We start from the raw sequence: 21693 nt of genomic DNA, 5'->3' as shown, positions 1-21693 counted from the left end.
CCTCCTATTGCGAGGAAGTGACTTCCTTACTACTTTACCTTTCCTAGTTTTGCTATCTCTGAAAATGCTGAGAGAGGTTTCGCCGGAAGACTTCAGGCACCATTATCCCCTGCTCCCGAAAGTCTCACGTAAGACGATGACAAGGTTCAGGACAGGGCTCATGAATCCTGCTGTGTACACAGAGACTAGCAAGGACAAAGAGCTGGTTACCGCTTTCGGTCGAATCTTTAACTGATGCCTAGCTTCCAATCGCAATAAAGCTGTTTGGAGCCCGCAACATTCCAACACCAGACAGCAGCACCCGCAAATACTGCCATCCACGCACACCTGACCACTACAATGAGTTCTCCAATTCCAACGGACCCATTCTGGGGCCCGCCAACGTCCCATGCAAAGTAGGTCTTAATTCAAGTACACACCCATCCCGACCTCATTCTCCGCCGTACCACGCTAACAATCTTTATCCAGTTTCTGCGAAGAGGTATCTACCCCCACACGCACCAACACCTCCGTCTACAAAGACAATAAGCCCTAACCTCTGTAACCAGGACTATACCATAACCCGCTACATCGCCGAATTCATTAACACCCTGACCAACCTCACCTACAGTAACCCCCACACCCTCGCGGCCCTCTCCCCAGACGGCAATGGCAAAACCTAATTCTAGTCCAGTTCTCTACGCCCTCCACGGCCTCCGTCATCTTCCCCACCACCCGTCTCCATCCTTTTCGCGCCGTATCCCATACTACGGCCTCATCGGCGTAGGCCTCTGCTCCCCCGGGTTCCACCTGAGTCTGAAGTATCACACGCAGATGAGTGCGTCTTTGCCCCATCCCTTTTCCGCCTACACTTCCAATCAAGTCGCGCAACACTGACCACCACCCCCCTATTGCCGGGCTAAAACAGTGGACGACCTCTCCATGCTCCTCACCACCACCCCGCTCCTGCACCGCGTGCTGACGGTCAACACCAGCGCACAGACCTCGTCGCGCGTGGCGCTGGCGCTGGGAGCCGCGCTGCTGGGCCTCGCGGCCGTGCACGTCGCGACGGACGAGCTGGTTCTCCACGCGGTGGGTTTCGTGGGCAGTGTGACGGTCATCGGGGTGCGGACGATGCAGTTGATCCAGCAGCGGACGAGCCGGGGGTCCGTTGCAAGGAGGGAGTTGTGGGCGTTGGTGCGGTTTGGGGCAGGTCAGTCATTCCCAATCCTGTTATCTACTGGGTAACAAGTATACTGATGATATCTGGGGCAGTGATATTCCATGTGGGGTATGCCGTCTGGCTGGTGGATGGGTGGGCGTGTCCGGTTTTGCGGAGGTGGAGGGCGGCAGTGGGGGTGCCGTGGGCGTTTGTTTTGGAGTTGCATGGGTGGTGAGTCCCTTCCCTGATTGTCTATCCCGCAGATACGAGTTGGCTAGCTGCTAAGCATGGCGGTGTTTAGGTGGCATATCTTCACCGGGGTGGGCGCTTACACCTTCATTGCGGTGATTGACCACCTCGTCTCTGGCGCGGAGCATGCGGAGCTGCAGAGGTCGGTGGCGTGGCCGTTGAATTGGATGGTCAGCAGGACAGCAGAAGCCAAAGTGAAGGAGTGAGGGTTACTGTCCCAACCCATTGAGTTGTACCTCGTTCTGTGGACTGCGGTATGCCTCGATATGAGTAATCCGACGGCATTTCCTCTCCACATCCTGGCCCCACCTCCCACATATGCTGACCCCACCATTCCTCCACATGCACAATTTGTACTCATCCGAGTACATGAAATCCAGCTTCGTCGCCCGTGGCTATCCTGCTCTGGGCATTGATAATTTCCAAGACAATCAAGATGATTGAGTCCGCGGGGCCCCAGACAAAACTCCGCAAAGCTTGTCTCCGTGCCAAAGAATGCTCGCAACAGTGTAGACGTGTAAGAAACGCGCTCGGACGAGACGCAAGTCAGACGTTGATCGCCACCAAAGTTACCGTCGGTAAACAGCCCGGTCCCGCATGGCAAATAGGAACATGGCGAAAACAAATGCGGGGCCTCGAAGGCTAAGCAGGGATTCCCCATCTTTCTTCCCTTTTTTCGAATTCCCTATTTCTTGTCAGCTTTCCCCTCTGGTTGAGTCTTTCTCACTTTTCTCTTTGTTGCATAGCAGAGAGCTTGAGAAAGTTTGACTGAATCCACACCATGTCTTTCCAACTGCACAGTGCCCCGCCCTTCCGGGCCGAACACATGGGTTCCTTGCTCCGGCCCCAGAACCTGCTGGAGGTGCGCGAGAGGATCCGCGACACGGGCGTGTCCGAGGAGGAGGCGGGGTTGCACGCGGTCGAGAAGCAGACGGTCGGGGAGGTGGTCCAGCTGCAGCGGGACTTGGGCTACAAGGCCGTCACCTCGGGCGAGTTCAACCGGACGCGGTTCTGGGGGCAGATGTGGGATGAGTTTGAGGGTATGCCTGCATCATCGGACGAACAGAGAACAACGGGCTGACTAAACGCTGCAGGAACCGTCCGTCTGCAGGACGCCGAGGCCTCGATGTTTCGGCTGTACCACCCGGACGTGGTCAGCCTGATCGAGAAGGACCGCAAGGTGATGCCGGGCGACTCGGTGATCGCCGGCGCGAAGCTGTCGTGGAGCGCGGAGAAGTCCGTGTCGAACCTGCACGAGCTGCGGCTGGTGCAGCAGGCCCTGCCCGAGAGCGAGTGGGGCACCATCAAGCTGACGATGATCACGCCCGCCTGGTTCCACATGCGCTACAAGCAGGGCAAGGCCTACAGCCCGGCGGCGTACGCCACCGACGCCGAGTACTTCCGCGACGTGGCCCAGGTGTACCGCGCGGAGCTGGCGGCGCTGTACGCGGCGGGGCTGCGCAACGTGCAGTTCGACGACCCCGGGATGGCCTACTTCTGCTCGACGGCCTTCCGCCAGGGCTGGGAGGCCGACCCGGACAACCTCGGCACCGTCGAGGACCTGCTGGACGCCTACATCCAGCTGTACAACGACTGCCTCCGCGACCTGCCCGCCGACTTCCACACGGGCGTCCACCTGTGCCGCGGCAACTTCATCGGCGGCCGCCACTTCGCCGAGGGCTCCTACGACATCATCGCCCAGAAGCTCTTCCAGGACCTCAACGTCCACACCTTCTACCTCGAGTACGACAACGAGCGCTCCGGCGGCTTCGAGCCCCTCCGCTTCCTGCCCCCGAACAAGAACGTCGTCGTCGGCATCATCAGCACCAAGCTCCGCGCCCTCGAGGACAAAGAGGCCATGAAGGAGCGCGTCTACCGCGCCGCTGAGTTCGTGAGCGCCGGCAGCGGCGAGTCCCGCGAGGAGGCCCTCCGCCGCATCTGCGTCAGCCCGCAGTGCGGGTTTAGCACCCACGAGAGCGGCTACCCGCTGAGCCTCGAGGATGAGAAGAAGAAGCTGGGCTTGGTTCGCGAGATCGCGGACGAGATCTGGGGCCAGCCTTAGGTCGGTATGGCTTGAGTGGTATGACGACGGGGTGGGCAGGAGTTAAAGGGTTATTTTTCTGGGCATTTCAACAGCGAACGGAAATTGTGACGTGTGACACGAGATATGTATTCAACAGACGTAATCAGAATGACTGCGGGCGGCATGTACATAGCGCATTTCGGGGGGGGGGGGACTGAGCCGACCTTGGATGATGAATTCAATGCAACATTTGATGTTTGACACTTTCTCAGCGCAGTTAGAGTTGGAGTTGGTGAGTGCAGAAGCTGCTATTGTGGACGTTGGCCTTGAATTCAGCAAGTCTCCTAAGCTCGTCATCAAAGTTGAGATGATGAACTCCGTGAGGGATTAGGACTAGCGCTTGGTCGCTTCATCCGTTCCGACTGAGTGACGATGCGTCCAGAAGAGCTACCAATGTACGAAGTAAATGTGTGTCATTCGATGCTGATCGCGGGTCGTTAGGGTCGGGTAAGCGGCCAAGCACTGGAGACGGTCTGTACAGCTGTGCCGGTGAAGTACTCGCCCCTGAAGCTAGCGGCAACTGCAACAACGGTTTATGGATGTGTAAGCGGAAGCACACAAGGGCCAGAACCCAGGGATGTGGTGGTCTATGGCACCAGCCAGGGTCAAAAGGGTCAACAGCCAAGATCTGCAATCTAGTTCAAACAGCCTAACCCTACTGCTCAGCCCTAGATTGACGCTGTTTGCTACATCCTTGTCGTGATTGAAGACGTGCTTTTTGACATTGTATGGTAGGTTGACGTGAAAGGTCAGCAATAGCGATACCATGGCAGTCATTGAATGCAGTTCTGCTTGAGGGAAAGAAATAAGGTGAAACATCCCGATGCGAGCCTTAGGCCGCGTGGACGGAACCGCCAATCAGCGGTGGCCGACCCTCTGATCTGCAAAAGGGCCACGCCAGCTTCTCCCGCCACGCATCAAATCAGGTTTCATCCAGACTGCCTACTGTTCCACTCGCTTAAGCTCCTACCTCCTCCTACCTACCTCCTCTCTACGCCCATTTCCCTATTCCATCGGTTTTCCCGACTATGTCCCGTCCCGTCCTGTCCTCGCACGGGAAATCCAGGGTCACCTTGGCGATTGCGACTAGGCGCCGGGTATGTGATGAAGGCCATGAAGGGTCTTCTGTGGGCAACTCCTGCAAGCTCAAGCCCTATCTTTGCTCGTGATTCACACTCAATGAGGCATGCGGCGGGAAGTACGGGGTGTCGAAGAGCATGCCAAGGACTCAGAGAAAGATCTCGCCCACGTCAGCATCTTGCCGCAGTGGCTCCTGCCATCTGTCATCCTGAGACGCAAGCTTCCCCAGTCTTTTGTTTGGCACTGTCACTGCATCACATTTCCGTTGTTGATCCGTGGCTTGTTCGGCGTGCTTTTAGCAGACGTCAATGGCCCCTGGGTTCGATCCTTGCTGGAAATAGTAACGTGGGGCCTAAGCAGACAAGCTCAAGTCTGCAGGACCAATTCCAAGGTCCTTCCAGCTTGCCGCTGGGGTGGGACGTGTAGACATCACATCCCCACCGATTCGGAACAGCCACAACCGCCGTGGTCTGTACTCGAGTGAATGGATGATCGCACCTCCATCCAGCCACCATCATTGGGCAGAGATTATCAAACGAGGCTGATCTCCTCCACCGACGATCTGAACCCATAGGAACCATCGGCAAGCATGTCCGTCTCGAGTCATAGCGATACTCGGAGGTCTCATTGTGCTGGGCCTGCAAACACTCCCTAGTCACGCAGAATAGCTTCTTGTCAAGCACGCAATTGATTTGGAGTACAAGCCCCAAGGGAAAGACAAAAAGAAAGTGCGAAGCAAAGGTGAAACAGCGGGTGTCCCGTGACGACACGTGGATTCAGCCACCGTCACTCGCCATTTTCCCTTTTCTTCTCTTTTCCGCGTCAACTCCTGCATGACTGCATGGCTCACAGACCAAATCTCTCTAACCTCAGCCCTGTCTCGAGTGATTAGACTCACCCGCACTGACCCAGGTCCACTAGCATGCTTCAACATTATTAGTCGAGTGCGGGTCCAGCGCCAGCCGTGATCGATCCACCCTCGGGGTCTCTGGGTCCAGAATAGCCTGATGATTTATCGCGAACAGTCGACGTCTCAGAATTCTGCCACCCGAAGTCGGCGGCTCACGAACATGACGAGTATCGTGATCAGCATGTACGCATGTATCAAAGAGGGCATCGGTATGAAGACGTCGTACTATAAAACCTCACCTCAATCCATCCAGTTCACGTTTGGAAATCAAGCAGCTCAGTTGATCTGAACGCCCATTACCTGTCCTTTCCAACGACAAGATCTTCAAATCTACATTCCTTCTACTTTCTTACTTTTTAATCGTCCTTCACTTTGCCCTCCCACCCATACACCCAATCTACAATATGAAGCTCTCCGCATTCGCCATTGCCTGTATCCTGGGCTACACCTCCGCCCTGCCCGTCTTCGGCGAACAGGCTCCCACACAAACTGGTGTTCAGCCCACCGGCACTGCGGCCTTTCAGAACCCTCCGCCGTCTGGCTCTGCTGGACCTGCTCCCTCCGGTGGCCCTGGTGGCTTCGATCAACATGGTGGACACGGTGGTTCTGGAGACGCTCCCGCTGGCGGTCAGGCATTCCCCTCTGTGACTTTCTCCGGTGCTGCTCCTTCCGGGGGTCCTGAGGACCACCAGAAGCGTCAGGTCGAGATCCCGGCCTCCTTCACCGAAGGTGGCTCTGCTCCCACCGCTGCTCCTTCTGGTGGCTTCGGGGGCGCTTCTCCCTCCGGCTCGTTTGGAGGCACTGTTCCCCCCGGATTTCCTAACGGCCCCTCTCCATCTGGCGGCTTTGGTGGTCAGGGTGGCGCTTCTCCATCTGGCTTCCCCCGTGGTGCTTCTCCCTCTGGATTCCCCGGCGGTGCTTCTCCCTCTGGCTTCCCCGGCGGTGCCTCTCCCTCTGGTTTCCCCGAGGGTGCTTCCCCCTCCGGCTCCCCTCAGCAGGGTCACGGCTCGCACGGCCACCACGGCGGCCACAGCGGCCACAAGCAAGGCCAGTCCTCAGACAACGCTTCCTCTGAGTCCGAGCAGAAGGTCGAGCGCCGCCAGTTCGAGCAGAACCAGGGTTCCTCCTCCGAGGGATCCTCCCACGAGGGCGGACATGGCGGACAGGGCCACGAGGGTGGCTCTTCCGGCTCCAGCGGCAGCTCTTCCGAAGGCCCCTCTCCCTCTGGCACCGTTGGTGGCTCTTTCCCCTCCGGCTCCTTCGGCGGCCAGGGCGCTTCTCCCTCTGGCTTTGCTAGCGGTGGCTCTTCTGGCTTCGGGGGTCAGGGTGCCTCCCCGTCCGGTTTCCCCGGTGGCGCTTCTCCTTCCGGCTCTGTTGGTGGGCAAGGTCCCTCGCCCTCCGGTTCTTTCGGTGGCCAGGGCCCGTCTCCTTCTGGCTCCTTCAGTGGTGCCGGGGCTGAGCCCTCGGGCGCTCCTTCCGGCGCTGCCCCCACCGGTGCTTCTGGCTCTTTCTAGACTTGTGCTGCAAGAATCTGTTGCTCGGGCTGGATGTACCCTTCTTTGACTGTTTGATGTGTAGGCTGTGACTCGCCCTATAAGCAATGCTCTTCGAGCAATCAAGAAGGCATGTGGTGGAAGTTTCGTTGAGTACGAACCGTGGTCTGCGCATGCGATTTGAGGTCAGGGAACTGTCTCGGTGGAGATTTATGTACAGTAGAACACTTAGGCAGCTTGAATCAGATTATTCTGCCATTTGATTGAAATGCTTGACCCTTGCATTAATACTCTAGCTGTACTTAATATCATGTTGAGCCTATCCGGCATCCCATGCAAACTTATTGGAATACACGAGTTCAACCGATCCTTCTCCACCAGCGTAGCCCACCCACTCCCAACAACATCCCCAAGCCAACCCCGATTACCCCAGATAGTACCTCTCCCCTAATCCTTCACAACAAGCCCCTCCCGCTCGACCTCCTCACCCATATTCCCACGCCCCTCCCCATCCAAAGACCCATCCCCCGTCCCGAACCCCAAACGAGCCCTACTCCCCTCCTCCCCCTCCAGACTCCCAACCACATGTTTCGCCCTACCGACAGCAAAATCAGCATCAACCCCTACCCACCCCACTCCACCCTCCTCATCCCATGCCAAAAGAGGAAACTCACCTCTCCTCCCACCCCTGCAACCACGCCGTGGCGACCGTCGCCACAATCAACAGCCCCGAAATAACCGTGGCCGCCACAAACCCGCTCCGGTACCGCGGCGCATCGACCTGCTGCCACACGACGAGCGGCAGCCACGCCTGGAACACGTAGGCCATCTCGTTCATGCTCCCGACCACGAGGGCGCGCTCCTCGTTGTCGGCCGTGCAGACCTCATGGGCCCAGCTGTGTCTTTCGTCAGCTTGTCTTATCCGATGCCCGTCAAAACACTCAAGATGAACCCGAACAAGGGAATGGGAGAGGGGGTTTAGGGCAAGGCAGAAGAAAGGGACAGGGGGCGAAGGCGAAGAACGTACGCCATGCATAACCCGCTCAGCCCGAACCCCGCGCCGGACAGGATGTAGCAGGTCCATTTCCAGCCCACCGGGATGTCCCAGATCGCGAGGGAGATGTAGCAGGTTATGTTTATGCACTTGCGGGGGGGTGGTTAGCTTTTGCTTGGATGTGGGGTGGGGTAGGGGTGGGGGTCATACTCCGCCGAAGATGATCCACGGCCAGCGTTTGCCTCGGAGGATGGTATCGGATGTCCCTGCGCTTTTCTCAGTATGATCTTTGTTCTGTGTCCAGAGTGGTGGATTGGTGGACCTACACGCGTAGATGAGGGTTGTGACCACCTGCACTGCCGAGGTGAGCGTCGGGTAGGCGTTGATCTGGTCGATCGTGTACTTGGGGTGCGTGGAGGCTTTGAGGAATCTATCTCCTATCAGGACTGTCTTTCGCCACGCTGCGTGGAGGAAAGAGATAGGCGGAGGGTGGGGATACGTACTGCTGGAAGACAGGCTGCGCGCCCGCTGCCCCGTTGTTGAACGTGCTGTCATCGGATTAGCACATCAGCTATCCCCCCATTCAGTACCAATCGACGGAAGTAGAGGGGAACGCACATGTAAACCAAAGTCAGCATGTATATATGCCACGAGCCAAAGATCTTCTTCAGCTTGGCTTTTGTACAAGGCTGCCGGTTCTGGCGGCCCTCGAGCTGCATCCGTTTCTGCGCGAGCTTCACCTCCTACCCCAGTAGCATTCGTTATCAGGTCCATCATACACAGTGTCGTACCCAGGACTGAGAGAGCGACTCACCTCGCGAGACAAATACCACGGCTCCGAAATCTCCGGCACGTCCGGCAGGACGAAAAACCCGCTCAGCGCGACGGGGAGGGAGATGATCCCGTCGACGAGGAATAGCCTGTTTCCCTCGTGAGTTCATACTTTTCAACCTCTTTTCAGCGTGATGAGGATGGGTACTTGGGGATATACCACTGCCACCCCTTAAACCCACCCCTCCCGCCCAGCCGATACACCCCGGCCATCAGGTATCCCGAAAACATACTCCCGATCCCGCTGCTCGTGTGGAAGATGCAGGATCGCTTCGCGAGCTCGTCCTTGCGGTACCAGCAGCCGATTATGTATTGCATCCCTGGGTAGAAGGAGCTTTCGGCTAGGCCTTTTTGCCATTCCGTTGGGGTTAGCTGGGTTGCGCCGGGAGGGGGGGGGGGCGTACCGATGAAGAAGCGCAGGACATAGAAGTGCGTTGGGGTTTTGGCCCGGGAGAGGGTGAAGGTTAGGATTGTCCAGAGGAGCTGGCGTGTTGTTAGAGCTGGGATGGTTGATGAATGAGGGGTATGGCAGGGCAAACCTCCATGGCGGGGATCCAGTAGCGAGGGCGCACCCGTGTGAGAAGCATGTTACTCGGGATCTCGCCAATTACATAGCCGACGGTCCAGCAGGCTTGCATATAGTTGAGTTGGTTGCCATATAGCCCGAGGTCTTCTTTCCTGGTGGGAGTTAGTCGGGTCGGAGAACGGGGTGTGGATGTTTTGGGTTGTGTACGAACATCCCGGAGACGAAGGCATTGTTGATGTTCACTTGGTCGAGGTATTTGATGAAGTATCCTGGAAATTGACAGGGTCGATTAGAATCATAAGTAATGTTGGATATGTCCTGGGAAGCCCACCGAGAGATGCAAAAGTCAATATCGCCGTGTCAAGCTTGAAGAGAAGTCGACGCTCCTCGGGCGACTTGTCGAAGGTATCCCAGATGTAACTGACCCATTTGCGCTTGGGTGCTTTTTGGACAATGGGTTCAGATGAGGAGACAGCGCTCTCGTCTACTACAGCTGGTGAGGGAGCCATTGCAGCTGTCGTCTTGGTCTGAGTATCCCTAGCCGCGAGCTTCGAAAGAAATAAGAGGTATGGACGCCTCTTGCATGATATGACACTTCATCCTTATGAAGTCATTGACTACTGCGAAGAGAACGTATGGCCTATTCTTCTTCGGTTGAACGTGACTGACTGTACAACCTCATCCAGCAGAGCTCTACCCCTCTCGCAACGATCTCGGAGCTGAGACAATACACCACTCCCGAATCATCATTACTTACCGCACTTACGCCATTCGTGCATGAGAATGTCAGCCTGTAAGCGCTCAGGTATCTCGGAGATAAGAAATTCGTGCTTCCTGATGATCATGCGGGAGGTCTAAAGCGTGAGGGGAAAACAAGGATCACTGGTTGTCATTGCATGGTGGAAGCTCGTCATCGACGATGCAGATGATGTGCCTTGACCAACAGTTGGTCCCGGCGTAGACCCTACTTCGGCTGTATGCGCTAGGCTGTATGCTCTATTTCCCCCAATATCTAAGGTTCCAGCCTAATGACAGGAAATCCACTGCTCGCCAACGCCACTATCTCGTCTCGCGCTCCCTCCGCCAATTAACCCCTTGACTCGTTCGCGCTGGATCGCCTTGGCTGCATGCCAGGTCTCCGTATGGCCGTCAATAACAGGTAATCCGCGCTTCTCTCTATACTTATTGATCCAGCCCATCAAATCGTCCACATATACCTCCTCGACATCCTTGAGCGAATGAAAGGTCTTGCCACTGCCTTTCATTCTGATCTTCTCGGCATACTCCGCCCGCATGACATCCTCTGACGGAACTTGAGCGATCCCCGCGAACACGTTCGCGACGACGATTGCCTGGAACTCGAACAGGGTGAAGGTTGCTGTATAGTAGGGGACGCCCACGAAAGCGAGAGTGGGATCCGGGATGTAGAATATATCTTTGTGTAGGTTGTGCACCTGCGTTCCGTCGGTGACAAGAATCGTCTCATTCGCTTTCTCGGCTGGTGTCGCATCGTCGTGAAGTTCCGGCAGGAAGGGCAAAGTGATATGGTAGCCGGTGCATATGATCACATCGTCGATCTCGCAGAGCTTTTGGCCGGATTTGAGATGGATGTTCAGCGGGAGCGCTTGGTCGTCGGAAACTGTTCCGTTCTTGTTGGTGATCTCGAAGCGCTCCACCTCGCCGACTCTGGCCGCATTGTCAGGAAGGATGCTGGATGGCAGATCGAATATGCCATTCCGCGTGCTTTGGTAGACCCGCTTAGCGAACGGGCCGATCTCTTTGGCTACGTCGGTGGATGATACTCCGCCTCCGATAAGTAGAACGTTCTGGTGCAACGGTTACTTCTGTTCGCCTCGACTTTCAGGGACCGAGATTCATACCTTGTCCTTGTATGCGTCAGGCTTTCGATAGCCTTTTGAATGAATGATCCGGGTGGGCCATCTCGTCTTCGTGTCCGAAAGCCCGGGAATATCCGGTACGCGGGGCGCATGGTAGTGACCGGAAGCCACGATGACCGCATCGAATGTCTAGTAATATACATCAGCATCACAGTCTTCCACGCCCTTTCATAAGTCCTACAGCTGTCTCCTCGTGTTCTTCCAAGCTCTTCGATTCTCCGTCTTCTCGCAGAGTCGACCAGGTGACATGCCATTTATGCCCGTCTTTTTTGACGCTGGTCACGCGCGCGCCATAGATAGTGACTCCATCGGCTCCAGCCTTTCTAGATGTGTCCTGAATATACTCCTTCATGACTGAGTGACTGACGAACTCCGGCGTACCCTCTGGCCAGGCATTGAGCTTCACGCGCATCAACGTCGTTTCGACATTGTTCTTTAGACCGACATAGCAAGGCCTACCACCGTCAGCACCGACACGGCTACAGCACGAATGGCAACGCCTACCCAGGAGGAGCATGCTTCAGCGGCAGCGAGTCTTCATCAGACTTTTCGCCCTCCCTGTGCCTCTCGGATATGGATGGCTTCATAGCCGGGTAGTTCGGTTCAAGAGGTTTCCGCTCATCGTAGAGCCTATGCTTCTGGTTAACACGACTCTGTGCTCACAAGAACGACGGATACGACATACCACACACCACCAGCGGCATGGTTCCGCTCGAAGACGGTGACATTGATGCCCGCAGCAAGTAGATGGCCGGCGGACGTGACGCCGCTGATGCCGGCTCCGATGACGGCGACGTGTTGGATCTGACGGGTCATGGTGCTGTCGAGAGCGAGAGGCCCAGGTTTGCGTAAATTTCACCACCCTCTCGAGCGATGGCCGTATACCATGTCATTAAGAGTACGGTTCGTGGGCCCATATCGCTAACGCTATCTCAGGCGCATAAGGTGTAATAGTCCCACTCACTGGACCGAAGCGAAGGTCCAAATTATCCTGGGTCCGAGTATCGCTCGAACGTCAGATCTCCGGTCCGCGATGGTGGAATTGACCAACCGGATCAAGATACAGGATACATGACAAATGCAGTATGATGAGGCCATCGTATCCCTGCATGGTGATTCCTAAGCTAACTGCCGAGTGGAGACCTGTGCGTGTTGGAAGGTCCGGTTTGAAAAGATAAGGACCGACCCAAATGAGGGGAAGAGGACGAAAAAGAGGGGTTTCTGAGCAGAGATCCCAAGGGTTCAAGTTCATAGGACGAGTGGGATGTAAAGGCGCAATGCCGTGGAACGATGATGTGATCCCACTCCGGCTATTGCACGGTGTTGCGTCTGGGGATGGTGTCCGACTGAAAGACATAAATAATAGACATCAAAAGCAGCAGCTGTGGCTAAGACGCAAAGCTAGGTCCCAGGAAATAAGTGCTGAATCAATCAACATATTTCGTACCCATGGCTCCAGCACCGATTGACCCCCGGATTGTCGATGTGGCGGAACCGTTGAAGCAAACCCTCCCGCTCCCACCGGCAACCCAGGAACGCCTGGAGAAAGCAGGGATCGATCTCTCGGAGGGTTATCCTTATCGCCCATCGCGTCCTTTGTATCTGGACGATGTCTACAGCATCCGTGACTACGACCGCCCACATGTGGACCCGGGTAGTCGAGCGGACCCCGAGAAGAAAGCACTCCTGTCCGCCGCCAAGGAGGTGATCCACCTCACCAGGCACATCGGAACCGAGATAGTAGGACTACAACTAAAGGACCTCACCGACCAGCAGAAAGACGAGCTGGGCCTTCTGATCGCGGAGCGCAGTGTGGTTTTTTTCCGGGATCAGGACATCTCGCCCCAACAACAGAAGGAGCTGGGCGAGTGGTTTGGCGAGATTGAGGTCCATGTAAGCATCTGAGCATCCTATGGCTACGGAGTGGGCGGCTGATATCACTCTGCGTATTCAAGCCTCAAGTGCCGCAAGTGCCTGGCGTTCCTGGCGTGACAGTAATTTGGCCTGCTTTGCAAGCGACAGAGCGCCCAGCAAACTTCCGCAACCCCGGAGGTGCATCCCGCTGGCATACAGATCTCGTCCACGAGCGTCAGCCCGCGGGAGTAACCCACCTACACAACGACACTATCCCCAGTATTGGAGGAGACACCCTGTGGGCCAGTGGTTACGCGGCGTACGAAAAGCTATCGCCTGCGTTTCGTAGGATCATTGACGGTCGAACTGCGATCTACCGATCTGCACACCCTTATCTAGATCGCAAACACCCGGAGCAGGGGCCAAAGTATGTTGAACGTGAACACCCCTTGGTTCGTGTCCATCCTGCGACTGGCTGGAAGGCGCTCTGGGTGAATCGAGCAATGACCGACCGTATCGTGGGCCTTGATAAAGCCGAGAGCGATCTCATTCTGGGCTACTTGTGTGACGTGTTTGAGAAGAACATTGACATCCAAGTGAGGTTCAAGTGGAGCCCTAGGACGAGTGTTCTTTGGGACAATCGGTCAGTCGCCCTACATTTGGTATATCAAGACAAGACTAACGATCTGCAGGATTACCATCCATAACGCCAGCTGGGATTATGAGGGCACTGAGCCACGGCACGGCACTAGAGTCACGTCCTTGGCGGAGAAGCCGTTCTTTGACCCGAAGGCTCCGACCCGCAGAGAGAGTTTGGGCTTGCTGGACAATGCCGAGAAGGAAGAACTAGCCAAGGTGAACAATTGAGTAGGAGATGAGATTGAATATGGTAGCAGTGGATCGGTATGCCAGGTTGAATGAAAATATATCATTTCCGCTCCAGGATATAGAGCCAGTGGAAGACGTCCGGCGTATGAGCAAAGGACGAGGTCTCGCCTTTCGGGGCTCTCAGGGGAGTTCGAGAATTCAAGTGCCAGTATCGAGCCAAGTAAGGCAAATTATCATAGCGCATCGTCGAGTAGGATATCGTGGCCCAGATGGCGCCTTTCTGCGTCAACGGTGCCAGATGCAGAGCCAGTACCTCCACCGGCGACAATGTTATCTCTGCAGATTCCTCCACTATCTGCCGGATAGTCGGACATGTGTTCGATGCCCCGGAAGCAGAAGGGAATGTCAAGGGCGCCGCCGTCGCGATCGCATCGCTGGTGCTCTTGTCAAATACCACATCGAAGGGACCGTACGGGATCGTCCTGGAGACGTCGTCCCAAGACCGTAGATCGACTTGCATCCAGTGCATCGCCTGCGACTGTTTCTTTGTGGCTTCTGTTTCGCGACCGATGCGGACGGCCTCGAAGGAGAAATCGACGTTCTGTTGCGACAGCTTCGCGTAAGTTCATGGTTGTATACGTGCAGAGGCCGTTCATAACTCACCAGTATTTGGCTTCCGGGCCAGCCACGCTTTGCAAACTCATCGCAGAGTTTTGATCCCAGCTTGGAGATACCGGGTCCGAGGTGCAAGGCACGAGGTGAGGGTGCTGGCTCATCGAGCGCGGGGCGGCGGTCAAGATGCGACATGACCGCGTCGATGAGCGGTTCGCCAGGGTTCAACCATTCGCCGACATCGCGACCACTAGAGAACTTATTATCCCAGAAGAGTGGATCATCGTAGTCTGGAGTACCTGTTTGCTTTGTATGTGTTCGGCCATTGCCTGCGGTCGCCATGCTCGGTGGGGCTGCGTGCATTCGTAGGAAGAAAGAAGTATTGGGGGACATTTTCCTTTCCATGCTCTTCCGCCGGTCGGTCGGATAAGACTGCGGGCACGTGATCCTTATCTTATCATCAACCAGTGCGGGGACCAGCTCAGCTCATACTACTCGTCGCTGCGGCGCCCCTCCACCTGCGGTTACCCACCTACTCTTGGGATTGGACTACGGCGGGCTGTCTAAGCTGACGGCGTTGCTTGTAATGAAAGCGTTGATTGTGACAGTCATTGCTTTCGGCTCTCCAGGTCTAGCTTTCCAGGTGTACGCGGTTGATCATCGAGACACGGGCAAGGAACAATTCGCGAGGAATCTTTTACAAATAGAGCACCCCTCCTAGTCGGAAATAATACAGATTATATAAGTGAGAATCATGAGTTACTTTATAAGAGAGATGAATATAACTGTGACATTTATTTCACTTCGGCTATCGGAAGCGGCGCGGGTTTCTATGCTATGGTTTTATAGTGATCTTTCTGGTGCAAGTCAAACCGCCCCCATAGCCATTGTGTACTCAGAAAACACATCGTACACGTCCGTTCGAGGCTGCAAGAATTTATCAATATAGTCGGTGTGCCACTCAGTTCCCATGAAGCAGGTATACATGGCCTTGCAATATTCCCAGTAATCTGGGTACCAACCCGCCTGCTCCCAGTCTATGAGGACAAGCCGAGCAGGACTAGTAGATACGACAATCATGTTATGCCGGTTCAAGTCACAATGTGTCAGCTTGATCTCCCCGTCATCTGGCAGCAAGCATCGGTTGGGGTCGTCGTATCGGTGCTTAAACCGTAGTTGGTGTAAAAGAGCGAACCAGTCATTGAAGCTTTTGATGCTTGGGAAGGGGCCAGTTTTCGGTTGATCAATAAACACGTAGTCCAACAAATGTCCGTGATCAATCGATCCTAAAAAGATATGAGTCGTTCCATTGTGACGATTCATGTAGCGCCTTCAATAATACCGATAAATCTGTCCGATGGATCTTGCGCAAGGCTGCGTAGTCTTTCCATGATATTAGATAGCTGATCTTTCATGGCACCTTTCTCTACCACACTAAGCTGATCCCAACAATCCCCGAGGACAGACCCCTTGATCAGCTCCATGTATATGCAAACATACCCTCTGTCATCGACACGCCAGCCAAAGACCTCAGGAGCGGGTATGTCGTCACCAAATACTTTTTCGATCATCCAAAGATTCAGTGCCTCAGTGATTGTGGTATGGGGGGCAAATTTAACAATCAAGCCGAGGTCCTCGTGTTTTACAGGAACGGGCTTGGGAGCTATATCGACGTCCATGGACAAGGCTCTCACCTCAGCTGTTGTAGGCAGGCGCCCTTCCGGGTTTGCAGTGAAGAAAGAGGCATCGCTGAAGTCCAACTCTTTCTGCTTCCGTGTACAAGTCTAGTGACATGAGATATGTGGGGATGCTTATATTGCCTGGTCTGGAACTTGATCTCAAAACAGTATCACACAGTGCAGGCCAATTATGTCCTCATCCCACTATTTCACTAGTCCCATCTTAAAGAACAGTTTGGTTTTACGAACAGTTTCGTTTTAACACCCCATCGGACTTCTTTACCTCCATCCCTCGCTTTGTACCCGATCCAATTTCGATGGAGTAACTCATATTTCTAGTCCACAATTGCCTCTTTGCTTCCTTCATCCCAGTATTAGACATGGCTCATACCTTTAAAGCACCTTGATTCGCTCCTGCGCCGGACTAACGAAGCCTCTGAGCCTTCATCACAACCAACACGCGGCACACTTCAGGACCCGACCCCAATTTATTACTCCCTCTTCAAGCCATTCCTACTGATATTCCGCAACAGTTATATTACAGCACCAGCAGCCCTCTGCAGAAGCCCGGAGTCGAATCTCAGTACTGCCGGAGATCCTTTGTCCAGGGCAAAACAGCGAAGATGCTAAGCCCCAGTGATGACCCAAATTTGCGCGATTTTATGATTGCGAGGGTGTGGGGCGACGAAGCGACGACTGGATAGTAAGAAAGCATTGCACCAAGTGGGACTTCCTCAAGCCAATCTGAAGATGTGGTGACTCCAGCTGCTTTCCAGCCTAATGAAGGATTTTTGTTCCCTCAAATTTCATTCAATGGGGTGTCTGATCAAAGCAAAAGGTGCGGTTTGGCTACTGTAGACCAAGCGTCCCATGTATTGAATAGCCAGGCCGAATCTATTTTCCCAGATGCCAAATTGGTTGCTTGCCTTCGGGATATTATCACACGATGACAATATAGGAGTAGGTTGCGTGCAATCTCGGGTGTAAGTCCCTGGACAGAAGTGTAGCGCTAGACACTCGGTAAGGGTCTGCCCAGGGTGTAGAAGAAATTAGTCTCAGCCAATCAATTCTGGTATTTCTCAAGTGATTGCGACAAGAGGGCCTCGCTGTCGGAATCCTAGCCGATGGGTGACTTGGCAGAATAAGCCTTGTGGCGCCGTCTTTTAGTGGAGGGTGGTTCCGAGGCAATGCTGCGATGCGGTCTCAGCAATCGAGGTAGTGTATACCCACATGTCTCAGAAACCTCGCGCCGGCTGTAAGCTAGCTTTAGGCACCAGCAAATCTAAAGACTCGGAATCTGGCGAGTTCCTACTACAATATTGTTGAGCTGGTGAATTGAGACTCTGCTAGCGTTTCAGTTGTGGCAGACTCAGGTCCCTACATTCTGGTAAACGAATTGAAACCAGGAGAACAAGATGATGAGCTTCCACCGCTGCTGTCGGAGTTGTTGCTCATGCCAGCCAGGCACAGTGGAGAAGACCAAAGACTGCCCCCGATCCTACCGCAGGAGATATGGAGCCTATGATTCTAGTCCTTCGCTGGTATGGAGCTAAACTGTGAGAGACGCCACATCAAAGCGAGCTATCAAGACGCTAGATAACTGAAGTTGAGACATATCTAAGCCTTTTCCATACAAGCGACTCTCCTACACACCACTGTTGTCGGCCGAAGCCTCAAGTCACCAACATCATACGGCCGAGCTCCAAGCCAAAATAAATAGTATATAAAGGACACCATTACCTTCATCCGTGGCTCAATCAATCCTTGGTTCAGATCTAAGCCCTCATCCAGGACAAGAAGAAAAAATCATGGATCTCGTCGCCTTCGTGTCTCGCCTCTCTATATCTGCAATCCTGATCTCCTCCCTCTGCTGGTACTATGCGGTTTCTCACGGCGTCGATCCTGACGTTAAACACATTCTATGGTGTCACGGTATCTCAACCCTCGTCCCTCTCTTCTGCTACCGATGGCCAGCTCATCAACGGCCAACCGCTGCCTGATTCGTGGTATCGTCTACATCTCGACGACAGCGAAACAGTATTCAACCTCACGTCTCGCGAGGCAATGGCCTCCGATGTGAGCAGCACCACGTCGTCGCTAGTAGCTCGAACCCCCATGACGGTCTGCGAGAAGATCTCCACGGTGGCGGCCTGCGCCACAGTCGGCAGCTACGCATACGCCATCTCGTCTGCCATCGCGGGGCTCATCTGGGCCCAGAGCCACGAGAAAAGCTGCGCCACGAGCAGCGGCACCATTGACGGCTGGTCGTACGAGTACTACGCGACGGGCCGCAACTGTGATACAACCGCCCAGCAGGAGACGATCCACGGTGCTCTCTACCATTACCTGACCACGGTGGATAAGGATAATGTGTGCGGCACGCAGTGTCTGTCTCTGGACCATGGCGGCAGCTATGAAGGCTACCTGAAACTGGGCAAGGCGGCGAATTTTGACTCCAGTGCGTACTGTGGTCCGCTGCTGTCTTTTGTCCACTGTGCCTCGGGTGGAGTCAATAGCTTCTAATAGGGGCGAATTACCTAGTATCGAGGACCGTAAGCGAAAGCGGTCGATGCCAAATTTCAGGGACAATCTGTTTTTGATGATTCCTTTCGGCAGATTTGTTGGGGAGGAGGGGGCGATGCTTCATGTGTGGTGGTGTGGGCAATGGGTGCAATACATCTTGTGTATTGTGTCATTTAGAGAGGTTGAAGGAGACTGTCTCTTGTGTGAGTGAATCATCTAAGGTCTATGCGATATAGGGAGAAGGCAATGGGCATGATTGATATCGATTAGGAATCAGTATTTATCCACAGCCTTAAGAGACTGTAACTATTCACTAAGTCACATTCTAAGCAATAGGTTCTTTCACCTTATGAAATCTTATTACCTCTCCGTAGCATCATCCTGGCTCAAATATCCTCATTCATGTCTAGTGCATAGATGGACTGTTACTTCCATTCTACTATCGCCTTACTTATCTCCTTTGTCCTTGTATTTGACATTCTTCAGACTCTTCTAACGTACCTTCATGTGCTACATTTTCCATTGCCTCCTCATAGCCCGCAAAAAGAAGCAAGCCTTTCAAGATTTCAACCACCATGCTCAGCATGGATATTCGTTCTTTTCTTATCTCCTGATAAGGAAAGACAACCGATGTTCCAGCGTCCGTCAGCTCTGGGCCTCCGTCACAACCAAGACATGGCAATTTTAGAGCCCTGGGATTTAGCGATCACTCCCTCTTCAACCCGATCCGACCGACATTCCGCAACCCCCACAATCCAACACCACAAGCCCCCAGCATAAGCCCAAAGCACGTCCAGAAGACGGCGCGGTAGCCAACCATGAGTGCCTCGGGGGACTGCTTGTCTGCGATCGAGGAATCCCGGGTGACGCCCGCGGAGATGATGGCGAAGATGGTGAGTCCCAGCGAGGTTCCGAACTCCGCGATCGTGTTGAAGACGGCACCCGCCAGGCCGCGCGTCTGGGGGGTAAAAGCTTCCGCGACTATCAGATTGGCGATGGTGAAGATCACTTTGTAGATGTACCAAGGGGCCGGGATCAGAAACTTGGTCTCATATTTGGGTTTATATTTGTGGGAGTAGAGAGGCAAGGAGCGACTTTGGTGGCTTACCATCGGCTGAAAGGGGGCTGAGCAGAACCGCCCAGAAAGCACAATACCACCAAGACCATTGAGGGTCAATGATAGCCATGAGCAAGGGAGACCCGGCGCTGAGCAGCGAGCTTACAAGCACCAGGTGATTCGCATGCACACGATGAACTAAGAGACCTGTTCCCAGGTTTAGGAGAACGCCAATGACGACATTTGGCAAGAAGCGGAGAGCGGACTGAAAGCCCGATAGCTCTTGAACTTCCTGGAAGCTGCGGGATGGTGTTTAGAGATGATTCTTCCCATTGTGCAGACGGGGCTGTCGTCGTCCGGGATCAACTTACAAGAGACTGAGAATGGTTTCCACGCCGTTCAGCACCGCCCAGGAGAAAAGGACAATGACACACATGGACGAGAATGCCGTATTCTTCCACAGAGAGTTTGGGATCAGAGCGGGCTTTCCCGCCCGTTCGCGCCTGCCCATCCAGACCCAAAAGCCAGGGATCATGGCCCCCGCGCAGCAAGGCAGGGCGATATTCTGAGCCTTGTGGAAATTCGATGGATCGTCAGAGATAGTACTGTGACCATTGTTAGCAGGCTCCGCCCGCCGTCAAGCGTGCTAGATGTGTATAGTACATACGCAAACACGTAGGAGATAATTCCTAAGCAAGAGCTTGAAAGAACTATGCCAATCCAGTCGATCTCTGCTCTGAGCCTGCGCAAGGTGATGGGTTCGCGGGCGGCATCATGTGGAAGTTTGAAGTAATTGATAACCATGAGAGTCCCGGTAACGCCGGCGCAAAGATAGAAACCGAATCTCCAACCCAGCGACGATCCTTGGAAAAGACCCCCAAACACAAGCCCGACCGCAAATCCCAGAGGCTGTCCCAGACCTAGGCAAGCGAAGCCGATGTTCCTTGGCTTGCCCATTGGTAAGGTCTGTGTCAAGATGCTAAAAGCTGTGGGAAGACACATTGAAGTTGCTATGCCTTGGAAGGTCCGAAATAGGATCAGCTGGATACCAGATTCTGCTACCCCGCATCCTAGAATAAAAGAGGCGAGAAGAAGACAGCCCAGTAGATTGATCATCCGGTTGCCCATAAGGTCTGCCATAGACCCTGCCAGAAGCAGGCAGCATCCGTTTGCAAGACTGCTGCGCGCTTAGCGATATATTACCTACAGCCGAGACGGGCCACTTACTGGTATACCGATACCGGCCTAGTAGATCATATATGCTCTCATCAGACAACAGAGTTCAACTTGCCACGTATAGGAGTATGGATTCTTACCACATCAATAGGTTATCTGGTAGTTTCAAATCGGCTGCTATCACAGGTAGTCCGATAGTCGAAAGACCGCTGCTCATGCTTCCGACGAACGTGATGCCAGTGAGGGTCGTGATGAGAATCACCATTCTACTTCGCGACAGTGTAGTGGCTTGCACATCTTGGGTACTGTCGATTGACTCTTGCTGCTCGGAGAGGGAGGTTCGAGGACGTGATGTGTGTTGAGATAACAGACTCAAGTCACGCAAATCTAATACCGGGTCGGTTGTCTGAGCGATGAAGAGAGATTGAGACATGATTTGTCCGCCCTGCAATTCGTCAAGCGTGTATGTAAATAGAGGCGATCGATAACATCGCTCGGGTAGGAACGCTTGGGTTTATGTTTCGGCGTCAAGGTGGGTTGAATCGGAACAGCCGCAACACCGACCCGGTTGGCGTACCGGGTGTGATGATACGTCGTCCTGGTAGAGGGGCTCGCTCGGGAGAATTGAGCTAGCATCATAGAGTCATCAAGCGCAAGCGCTAGCGCTACCAAGAGCTAAACCGGGAAAGGGAGGTCGATGACAGATTCATCCGATCCTCTATCTACTATCCCTGATTAAGAGACCTCGAAATGCCTACG

At 54.3% G+C, this 21693-nt stretch overlaps 10 protein-coding genes across 10 annotated transcripts; 6 read left to right on the top strand and 4 right to left on the bottom strand.

Moving 5' to 3' along the window:
- Nucleotides 1-339: 339 nt before the first annotated feature.
- Nucleotides 340-1596, top strand: BO66DRAFT_433787 (ceramidase; the record flags this gene model as incomplete). The annotated part of the gene is made up of 7 exons (XM_025650718.1): nt 340-395; nt 469-481; nt 549-609; nt 674-817; nt 908-1192; nt 1255-1372; nt 1443-1596. 7 exons carry the CDS (start codon nt 340-342, stop codon nt 1594-1596), a joined length of 831 nt encoding a protein of 276 aa, XP_025509545.1.
- A 249-nt stretch (nt 1597-1845) lies between these two features.
- BO66DRAFT_15010 (cobalamin-independent methionine synthase II family protein) lies at nt 1846-3508 on the top strand. The gene is made up of 2 exons (XM_025642141.1): nt 1846-2430; nt 2485-3508. Exons 1-2 carry the CDS (start codon nt 2172-2174, stop codon nt 3450-3452), a joined length of 1227 nt encoding a protein of 408 aa, XP_025509544.1. The 5' UTR covers nt 1846-2171; the 3' UTR covers nt 3453-3508.
- Nucleotides 3509-4463: 955 nt separating this feature from the next.
- Nucleotides 4464-5094, top strand: BO66DRAFT_14872 (uncharacterized protein). The gene has a single exon (XM_025642125.1). It carries the CDS (start codon nt 4578-4580, stop codon nt 4977-4979), a length of 402 nt encoding a protein of 133 aa, XP_025509543.1. The 5' UTR covers nt 4464-4577; the 3' UTR covers nt 4980-5094.
- Nucleotides 5095-5867: 773 nt separating this feature from the next.
- BO66DRAFT_397307 (uncharacterized protein) lies at nt 5868-6977 on the top strand (the record flags this gene model as incomplete). Its single annotated transcript, XM_025648582.1, has 1 exon — nt 5868-6977. The coding sequence occupies one exon, from the start codon at nt 5868-5870 to the stop codon at nt 6975-6977; it is 1110 nt and encodes a 369-aa protein (XP_025509542.1).
- Nucleotides 6978-7626: 649 nt separating this feature from the next.
- Nucleotides 7627-12021, bottom strand: BO66DRAFT_310430 (putative FAD dependent oxidoreductase; the record flags this gene model as incomplete). The annotated part of the gene is made up of 17 exons (XM_025643285.1): nt 7627-7852; nt 7984-8099; nt 8161-8216; nt 8277-8380; nt 8454-8498; nt 8569-8693; nt 8765-8870; nt 8942-9128; nt 9186-9264; nt 9321-9459; nt 9519-9576; nt 9639-9844; nt 10352-11133; nt 11188-11334; nt 11387-11660; nt 11710-11835; nt 11891-12021. The coding sequence occupies 17 exons, from the start codon at nt 12019-12021 to the stop codon at nt 7627-7629; spliced, it is 2907 nt and encodes a 968-aa protein (XP_025509541.1).
- Nucleotides 12022-12654: 633 nt separating this feature from the next.
- BO66DRAFT_433782 (TauD/TfdA dioxygenase family protein) lies at nt 12655-13926 on the top strand (the record flags this gene model as incomplete). Its single annotated transcript, XM_025650717.1, has 3 exons — nt 12655-13098; nt 13161-13702; nt 13752-13926. 3 exons carry the CDS (start codon nt 12655-12657, stop codon nt 13924-13926), a joined length of 1161 nt encoding a protein of 386 aa, XP_025509540.1.
- A 61-nt stretch (nt 13927-13987) lies between these two features.
- Nucleotides 13988-14841, bottom strand: BO66DRAFT_407492 (uncharacterized protein; the record flags this gene model as incomplete). The annotated part of the gene is made up of 2 exons (XM_025649063.1): nt 13988-14488; nt 14551-14841. The coding sequence occupies 2 exons, from the start codon at nt 14839-14841 to the stop codon at nt 13988-13990; spliced, it is 792 nt and encodes a 263-aa protein (XP_025509539.1).
- Nucleotides 14842-15366: 525 nt separating this feature from the next.
- On the bottom strand, nt 15367-16560 carry BO66DRAFT_407491 (phosphotransferase enzyme family protein; the record flags this gene model as incomplete). Its single annotated transcript, XM_025649062.1, has 3 exons — nt 15367-15785; nt 15842-16265; nt 16462-16560. The coding sequence occupies 3 exons, from the start codon at nt 16558-16560 to the stop codon at nt 15367-15369; spliced, it is 942 nt and encodes a 313-aa protein (XP_025509538.1).
- A 1318-nt stretch (nt 16561-17878) lies between these two features.
- BO66DRAFT_387541 (uncharacterized protein) lies at nt 17879-18810 on the top strand. The gene has a single exon (XM_025646331.1). It carries the CDS (start codon nt 18057-18059, stop codon nt 18699-18701), a length of 645 nt encoding a protein of 214 aa, XP_025509537.1. The 5' UTR covers nt 17879-18056; the 3' UTR covers nt 18702-18810.
- Nucleotides 18811-19144: 334 nt separating this feature from the next.
- On the bottom strand, nt 19145-21650 carry BO66DRAFT_425131 (aminotriazole resistance protein). The gene is made up of 6 exons (XM_025650212.1): nt 21075-21650; nt 20986-21003; nt 20426-20935; nt 20130-20363; nt 19810-20057; nt 19145-19709 (listed from the first exon to the last, which is right to left on the bottom strand). The coding sequence occupies exons 1-6, from the start codon at nt 21365-21367 to the stop codon at nt 19408-19410; spliced, it is 1605 nt and encodes a 534-aa protein (XP_025509536.1). The 5' UTR covers nt 21368-21650; the 3' UTR covers nt 19145-19407.
- Nucleotides 21651-21693: the final 43 nt, after the last annotated feature.

The sequence above is a fragment of the Aspergillus aculeatinus genome (assembly GCF_003184765.1).
Source record: "Aspergillus aculeatinus CBS 121060 unplaced genomic scaffold BO66scaffold_1, whole genome shotgun sequence".
Taxonomy (NCBI): domain Eukaryota; kingdom Fungi; phylum Ascomycota; class Eurotiomycetes; order Eurotiales; family Aspergillaceae; genus Aspergillus; species Aspergillus aculeatinus.
This window is presented reverse-complemented; position numbering and strand designations above follow the sequence as displayed.

Excerpts from the sequence above, each read along its gene's own strand:
- BO66DRAFT_15010 (XM_025642141.1), top strand. The coding sequence starts at position 2,172 with ATGTCTTTCCAACTGCACAGTGCCCCGCCCTTCCGGGCCGAACACATG. Across the intron at positions 2,431-2,484 it reads GATGTGGGATGAGTTTGAGG|GAACCGTCCGTCTGCAGGAC; the intron begins GTATGCCTGCAT and ends TAAACGCTGCAG.
- BO66DRAFT_14872 (XM_025642125.1), top strand. The coding sequence starts at position 4,578 with ATGAAGGCCATGAAGGGTCTTCTGTGGGCAACTCCTGCAAGCTCAAGC.
- BO66DRAFT_387541 (XM_025646331.1), top strand. The coding sequence starts at position 18,057 with ATGCGGTTTCTCACGGCGTCGATCCTGACGTTAAACACATTCTATGGT.
- BO66DRAFT_425131 (XM_025650212.1), bottom strand. The coding sequence starts at position 21,367 with ATGTCTCAATCTCTCTTCATCGCTCAGACAACCGACCCGGTATTAGAT. Across the intron at positions 20,058-20,129 it reads GAAACCATTCTCAGTCTCTT|CTTCCAGGAAGTTCAAGAGC; the intron begins GTAAGTTGATCC and ends ACCATCCCGCAG. Across the intron at positions 19,710-19,809 it reads CAGCCCCCTTTCAGCCGATG|TGATCTTCACCATCGCCAAT; the intron begins GTAAGCCACCAA and ends ACATCTACAAAG.